Raw genomic sequence first — 8,394 nt, 5'->3', positions numbered from 1 at the left:
TGTCCCTAGTAAGCCTCTACTAGACTAGCTCGTTAATCAAAGATGATTAAGTTTCCTAACCATAGACATGTGTTGTCATTTGATGAACGGGATCACATCATTAGGAGAATGATGTGATGGACAAGACCCATCCGTTAGCTTAGCATATTGATCGTTTAGTTGTATTGCTATTTCTTTCTTCTTATCTAATACAAATTCCTTCGATTATGAGATTATGCAACTCCCGGATACCGGAGGAATACCTTGTGTGCTATCAAACTTCACAACATAACTGTGTGATTATAAAGATGCTCTACATGTATCTCCGAAGGTGTTTGTTGGGTTGGCATAGATCGAGATTAGGATTTGTCACTCCGAGTATCGGAGAGGTATCTCCGGACCCTCTCGGTAATACACGTCATAAGAAGGCTTGCAAGAAAAGTAACTAATGAGTTAGTTGCGGGATGATGTATTACGGAACGAGTAAAGAGACTTGCCGGTAACGAGATTGAACTAGGTATGAAGATACCGACGATCGAATCTCGGGCAAGTAACACACTGATGACAAAGGGAATAATGTATGTTGTCATAACGGTTCGACCGATAAAGATCTTCTAAGAATATGTAGGAGCCAATATGAGCATCCAGGTTCCGCTATTGTTTATTGACCGGAGAGGTGTCTCATTCATGTCTACATAGTTCTCGAACCCGTAGGGTCCGCACGCTTAACGTTTGATGATGATTTAATATTATATGAGTTATGTGATTTGGTGACCGAATGTTGTTCGGAGTCCCGGATGAGATCAGGGACATGACGAGGAGTCTCGAAATGGTCGAGTGGTAAAGATTGATATATAGGATGATAGTATTCGGACACCGGAAGTGTTCCAGATAGTATCGGGTATTTATCGGAGTACCAGGGGGGTTACCGGAACCCCCGAGGGAAAGATATGGGCCATAGGAGGGGAACACACCAGCCCACAAGGGGTGCCCCCCCCAAGGATGGAGGCCGAATTGGAGAAGGGAATGAGGGGGGTTCGCCCCCCCCCCCCCTTCCTTCTCTCCTTCCTCTTCCCTCCCCCCCTCCGAAAATAAGGGAAGGGGGAGGCCGAATTGGGGAGGACCCCAAGTAGGATTCCTCCTACTTGGGGCGCCCCATGGCTGCCTCTCCTCCCCTCTCACCTATATATACGTGGGGAGGGGCGCCTAGAACACATAACATCAATTGTTAGCCGTGTGCGGCGCCCCACTCCACAGTTTACACCCCGGTCATATTCTCGCGGTGCTTAGGCGAAGCCATGCGCGGATCACTTCACCATCACCGCCATCACGCCATCGTGTTGATGGAACTCATCTACTTCCTCGACACCTTGCTGGATCAAGAAGGCGAGGGACGTCATCGCGCTGAACTTGTGCAGAACTCGGAGGTGTCGTACGTTCGGTGCTTGATCGGTCGGAGCTAGAAGTAGTTCGACTACATCAACCGCGTTGTCTAACGCTTCCGCTTTCGGTCTACGAGGGTACGTAGACACACTCTCCCCCTCTCGCTGCTATGCATCTCCTAGATAGATCTTACGTGAGCGTAGGAATTTTTTTTAAAATTGCATGCTACGTTTCCCAACAGGTCCCCATATCCGCTCCAGGGTGTCGCCTGAGGGAGCAAGTCCGGCTATTTAAGCCGGACGACGGCAACCCAACCCTAGCCCGTCCCATTCCTTCACTCTCCCTCCCACCCGCGCCACCAACTTCCATCCGCCCCGTAGCCGCCAGCCATGGATGCGTTCGCAACGAGAACCTAAGGAGGCGTCGGTCTTTGCCTGTGATCGTATGGGCCTTGCGGTCAGTCCTACATGCTGAGCGCGTTTGGGTGTCCCATATCCGTCCCAGATATGGACAGGATATGGGGACTGTCGGTCAATCTAGGCGTTTGGGCCGAATTTGAGCAGCGCGGTTGGATATGATTTTTGCGTCCAGGCAGTGACCGGGCAGCGCACCCGGGTGTTTGGGATGGGTATGGGGTCTGATTATAGTTGCTCTTACTGGCTACCATTGGCCTCTTTTTTTTCTTCTTCTAGGCGCACCCTGGAGAAGTGGATATGAGCGGAGCAAGGACGCATAGACAACTTTTAGAAGATGACAATGGTTGTTTTTAGAAATGGCCAGTTAAAGAATCTTTTATTTTAAGATATAATTGTGCCATTTATTTGAAGGTCTCTCGGGGGTGCTTATAGAGATAGGTCTATATATGTGTTTATATGGATGAATGTGTGCGTGTATATATGAGCCTCCGCGTTTGTATTATTCTAAAAAAACATTAAAGTGATATTGCGACCGTGCAAGGGCCCTTCCACCGTAGTACTTTTGCAATGACACAGTACTTCAATAGATTGATCCCTTATGCATTTTTCAAATACTAAAAACACATATTTGTAAAAGATATTTTGCACAGTTCATGCATGTTACTCCCTCCGTTTTCAAATATAAGTCTTTTTAGAGATTTCAACAAGTGACTACATTCGAAGCAAAATGAGTGAATATACACTCTAAAATATGTCTACATACATCCATATGTTGTAGTCTATTTGAAATGTCTAAAAAGACTTATATTTAGGAACGGAGGGAGTAGAACTTTGCACAGTTAAAATGCATATTTGTAAGAGATATTTTTGTAAACTTCATGCATGTTAGAGTTTTGAACAGTTTTTTAGAACACGGTATAAATGCAGATGCTCAAATATATGCACATACACTCATCCCATAAATGCACACGCAGACCCTATTCTTATGAGCATCTTCGAGAGACTGAGCCGGCATATTATCTTGAGATTGACGAAGTCACCACAGACGCCTCGTAGTCCTCCTCCCACTAAACGCGCATCACCGGAAATCCTACACGCCGCTAATTCAGCAAAATAGAAATGAAAGAAATAAACAAAACAAAAGTTCAAAACATTTTTGTGACATAGTCTAGCATAATACACATGTTTAAAATTTCAGGACAAAATGAGTTATGCCGTTCAAAAGAATTACACCTACGGAAGTCATGAACAGTACTTTCTCGTCTAGGTGTATAAGTGACCTTACGAAAACCAAATAATCTCAAAACACTTAGACACGATACGTTAACTCTCACCTCATTTCTTGTTTCTTGACATAAATAAAAGAATTAACCAATAAGATATGTGGGAATGTATGCTTTTAATGACTTGAGACTATCAAACACGATATGCAGTGTTCAGTTCATTGCATGCAATGCTATTAATTAGCAAATAAACATTATGTTCTCTCATTTTTACCTCTACCTTGGTCGTGGTGCACAACTTAAGATGACTTATGCACCTAGACAAAGGGAGTAGTGCTTACATAGTATTGATTCTGTCGTATTTGCTTGGAATACAACATAAATCATTTTGTCCCGAAAAACTTTAAACATGAGTATTCTGCCAGACCATGTATGTTGCCAAAACGTTTCAAAAATATTTGACTTATTTTATTTTTATTTTCAATTTGGGTGCACTCCCAGGTTCATGCTCGCGTAGCTAGTACTCCCTCGATAAACTAATATAAGAGCATTCACTAAGGGAGCATTCACTAAGTAGTGATCTAAATGCTCTTATATTAGTTTACGGAGGGAGTACTGTATCTCGGTAGTCTATCATGCTGTTATTAATATAAGAGAATTTGCGGAAACTTTACATAGCACCCAAAGCTTTTATTCACCCAGAGGATTATTCAGCCACCCTCCTGTATGAAATTTATGTTAGCCTGGCATACTTATACAACAATCCGACGGCTTTCAGCACACAACTTATACAGCAATCTCAGACTGCAACAGCTGAAAAGAATTGGACAACTGATTCTACACACAGCTAACTCTGGGGCAGTTTCTCAGAATCAGATTCTCCAAATCGGCAGCTAAAAAGAACTAGCCGATAAACCAAGGAACTCATCCATCAGAGTCTTGATTTTGCTGAGGAGCCCATAACGATCATCACTTTACCGACCGCTTTCCTATCTCTCAAGTCAGCAAAAGCGAGATGGGCCTGTAAAATTTTCAAAAATTATACGGGTAAATCTCCACATATGGGAAGATGGTACACGCAATCTTGGATTCGATCCAAGAACTGTTTAAGAGCTTCAACATATGAGTATAACTACTACATTAATGATGTCAGCCTACATATTTCATCCACACTAGCAATAGAGCATGACCACCGACCACCTACATTTCTGGTAAGGATGGCCTGATATACATTTACCAGAAATAAAGCGATGAAAACCACAACGTTAGGTCAAATTATGCTGGTAGAAATTTTCATGTTAGAAACAAAACACTAATGTTGACGCATAGACACGGAGAAGTGGTGTTCTCTTAGATAGTATTCTCCAGCAGCCTAGCAATACTCACAAACACAAACAGAAAATACTATGAATTGGTAAGCACCAAAATTATACCAATGTAATGAATATAGATAGGCGACATGGCAGTCAAATGGTGTAAACAATGCAATTACAATTTACCCAACCATAGTTCACAAAACGTCCTTAGACACCATAAAATTCTGACATGAGGATATGTTAAGGTATGCAGAGGCAAGCACCACAGGTAGTTCATGTAATACATGACTAAACGGGAAATACCAGCCTGCTGCAACGATTGTGATGTTTATTAATGTCGCTTACCTCAGCGAGCCTGTAGGTGTGTGAAAGTTTAACTGTTATCAAACCCTTTGAAAGCCATGACAGGAGTTCGTTAAGTGAGTCAATGAGTACTGCTGGCCGGTGAGTTAAGTAGCTTCCCCAGTACAGACCATGAATTGTCCAGTTCTGAAACATCACACCACAATTAGCTAGTAGAAAGCAGTTCTATCACTATTCAGTATCCTTACTACGTAAGCTCCTTTCTAGTGTTGTAACGTCTAAATATACTGAATTCCAAATATTGCCATCTTATAATCTAGTGTTATCAACTAACTTACTGAAATAAATACAACTTCACATTGACTGATCGTATTGCAATATCTTGCATGTATGATTTTGATATGAACTTATAGGATTGCATCCATGGTACTGACTGATGGATTCTCAAATTATTTTCAATATGATGTTGCAGGAATCAACAGACCTGAGTGGTGTGTCTCTTCTTTAGCAAGCTAAAGTTTGTCATGGCGAATGCCTATTCTAGGTATATGTAGTAGGCTCTTCTGATTCTAGCAATGCAGTAAAAAGACCAATACACAGAGCAGTTAAGATAAATACTGAAAGCCAACATTGAGTCAATTCCACATATAAAGCAGAAGACCTTAACCTTCATGTCTCAATACACCAGTATACCTTAATAAGTGCAATGTTGGCTCGAATAACTGGAACATCCCCACTAGCAAATCCAATGAGCAGAATATGTGCACCCCAATTGAGAAGTTTCAAGCTATCTTGAGTAAGCTTGCCACCAACAGGGTCATATAAAACATCGACACCTTTGAGACCACTAGCCTTTAAAAAGGACTTGGCACTCTCAATAGCATTCTCCTTGCTTGAGTCAATCACATGATCGGCTCCTATTGACTTGAGATACTGCAATTTCTCAACTCCCCTGAACTCAATACGAATAATATTTATGGACCGGAAAAAATAGTCAAATATGAAGTAACATAACAACAACCTATGTTGACCCAGAATACATAACAAGGATCCAAGAATTTAATTTGTTGTGCTAAACAGCTAATAATCACCTGGCAACTGCAATGACAATAGCACCGCAAACTTTTCCTATCTGTACAGCTGATACCCCAACACCGCCGGCAGCACCAAGTACAAGTAGCACCTGAGATTACAACTTAGATTAGTGTGAATCACCAAAGCCTAGGGGTACAACAGATAAATGCATAACACATACTGTACTTATTTTTTTTATTTGTTGGGGTATATACATGCTTAATATATAATTTTCCCCTAAATATTAAGAGAACCTGCATATACAATTAACATCCTTCACTGCAGGCCTTTATATATGTGCATACTAACAGTAGGCAATATAGTAGTTCCATCAACTAGAATGCAGAATCCCCCCGCAAATAATAATAATAATAATATCTCCTACCACCGTGCAACTTCCCTTCTCCCCTTGCCATCACAATACGAGACAATGCAACGTAACCATGTACAGTTATGATCTGGTTGATGAATGTATGATTGAACTTTCAGAAGTGTATCTAGTTGCTGAATCTATTTTTGCCCACTGGAATGCTGCAATCCTAGAGTTGCTATGTTTGTGTTACAACCAGAGGCAGTATGGTATGTTTGCTTCCATACTACACTGTTTGTGTTTTGGGAACAGACCTGCTATCTAACAGCTTTCATGAATCATTAATTAGAGCAGATCCCTAGTTAAGTGGATCCTTGAAGAGTCAAGAGCATGGAGCTGCAAAATGAGGATTCGGAGCCTATACGGAATAGTCCCTAAATAAACGTGTGAGCAAAATTGATCTTTTGCATAGGCCATCAGAGATATTACTGTTTATCCCATAACATAGTCTGTACAAAGTGATACCAAAAATACAAAGTCATTTGAAGAGAACACATCACCCCATTTACACCAATTTGAGGCTTAAAAGTGACCAATCATGGAAGTTGAAAACTTTCAAATGGAACTTTAAAAACTTAAGGCTTAAAGGGAACGACTTCCAAAGTTGAAGACCAAGAAATGACGTTGGCCTCTTACAACGGCTAGGATTAGGACTAACGTACGAGCAGAATCTGGGAGTCCACACATCGCAACTTCCTAGGAATTGGAGTGTTACCCGACTCAATTCATATTCAGATGCACCAATGTTTATAATTCGTGATCCGAGTAGAATTTGAACCAATGTGAATGCATGGTTAAAATTTAATTCAGTACATCTTCAAATAAATGACCAATTAAGAATGCCACATAAAATAATGTGCAGTGCATATCATATACATATAGAATTACATATAAAAAATGTTCGATAGATATCAGATAGAATGACACATAAATAATGTCAGAAGCAAATGGGGAGCCCACCTGACCAGCCTTTAGTTGAGCTCTGTGGGCAAGGGCCAAATGTGATGTACCAAATGCAACAGGTAATGCTCCAGCAGCGACGAGGTCACATCGATCAGGGACTGCGTATCTGGAACACCATAAAATGGTACCGACTTAACAGTAAAACTCACCACAATAACTAGAAGGTTTTGCTATTTTAAAGTTGCCTCGTTTTAAGCTGATTTTTCCATAGATTGTAATACATTTGGTCCTTTGCTAAGTCTATGCTATCTGATTCGCACCAAATGCTAACGCACTAAACCAAAATACTTCGAGCGTCCATCTAAGAAGAAAATATCTGTGTAGATCAAACAACCGGAAGCTAACACAGAGTAACTAGCTACAGAAATTGCCAACCAGGAGAGGGAGAACAAACTCACAGTGCCTTCTCGTCGGCGACGACAAACTCGGCGAAGGACCCGACGCTAGCGAGGGAGCAGACGCGGTCGCCGGGGCGGAATCTGCGCACGCCGGGGCCGACGGCGTCGACGACGCCGGCGTAGTCGGACCCCGGGACGTAGGGCAGCAGGGGGCGCTCCTGGTACTTGCCCTGCACTTGCAGGAACGTCGCGAAATTGAGGCTGGTTGCCGCCACGCGCACCCGCACGGAGGTCGGCGAGGACAGCTCCGGAATTGGTCGGTCACCCGAGACCGCCGCAAACGGCGAGTCCTCGCCGCCGGGCGGCAGCGTGGGATCGCCGAGCTTCCGCACCACGAGCGCCTCCATTTCTTAGGTTGGGGTTTGGACTATGGAGGAGGTTCGGATTTGGACGGAGCTTCCGCACCAGCAACCGCCCTGCCTACTACAGCGTTTTTTTTAAACAACATCACTACTTTAGTTATCTAAACATTCTTATATTCCTTTATGAAGGGAGTATTTCATTAGACAATATGTTTACAGAGATTACACATATGATCATCATAAAAGACAAACATACTTGTCAAGCAACTTTGCACAAAAAATTCCGCAAGAAGTAAAATTACTATTTCACCCTTGAAAAAACTTGTGCCTCGCCGGAACATAGTCCATAAACGTCCCCCACCGCCACCATGACAACGCCGAAAAAGAGAAGAACAACCGCCATACCAAGATCCGGGAGAGCACCATCACGTACAAAAATGTTTTTTGAGCTGATGAACCGAGCCGCCGCAAGTGACGAGACCGAAACTTTGTGGCACGTCGGTCGGGGATCTTCCCCGTGGTCACCAGATCTCGACGCCGTTAACTTCATCCGATGTAGTCGAAGAAGAGGAACGTCGCCGCCTGCTGCAAGACAGCAAACGCAACTACAACAACCGACACGACCGCCACCCATGAGAGTGTCGACGGCCGACCACCAGACACGAAT

The 8,394-nt window shown here is 42.9% G+C and overlaps 1 protein-coding gene across 1 annotated transcript; it reads right to left on the bottom strand.

Moving 5' to 3' along the window:
• Nucleotides 1-3,642: 3,642 nt before the first annotated feature.
• Nucleotides 3,643-7,874, bottom strand: LOC109748449 (uncharacterized). The gene is made up of 6 exons (XM_020307475.4): nucleotides 7,426-7,874; nucleotides 7,025-7,133; nucleotides 5,712-5,803; nucleotides 5,314-5,572; nucleotides 4,663-4,806; nucleotides 3,643-4,022 (listed from the first exon to the last, which is right to left on the bottom strand). Exons 1-6 carry the CDS (start codon nucleotides 7,770-7,772, stop codon nucleotides 3,933-3,935), a joined length of 1,041 nt encoding a protein of 346 aa, XP_020163064.1. The 5' UTR covers nucleotides 7,773-7,874; the 3' UTR covers nucleotides 3,643-3,932.
• Nucleotides 7,875-8,394: the final 520 nt, after the last annotated feature.

Source organism: Aegilops tauschii, chromosome 6 (genome assembly GCF_002575655.3).
Source record: "Aegilops tauschii subsp. strangulata cultivar AL8/78 chromosome 6, Aet v6.0, whole genome shotgun sequence".
Lineage (NCBI taxonomy): Eukaryota > Viridiplantae > Streptophyta > Magnoliopsida > Poales > Poaceae > Aegilops > Aegilops tauschii.
This window is presented reverse-complemented; position numbering and strand designations above follow the sequence as displayed.

Bases quoted from the DNA above. Each gene is read 5' to 3' on its own strand.
- LOC109748449 (XM_020307475.4), bottom strand. From the start codon at position 7,772: ATGGAGGCGCTCGTGGTGCGGAAGCTCGGCGATCCCACGCTGCCGCCC. The intron at 7,134-7,425 runs GTGAGTTTGTTC...ATGGTGTTCCAG, and splicing joins GTCGCCGACGAGAAGGCACT to ATACGCAGTCCCTGATCGAT. The intron at 5,804-7,024 runs GTGGGCTCCCCA...TTGTAATCTCAG, and splicing joins CTCAACTAAAGGCTGGTCAG to GTGCTACTTGTACTTGGTGC.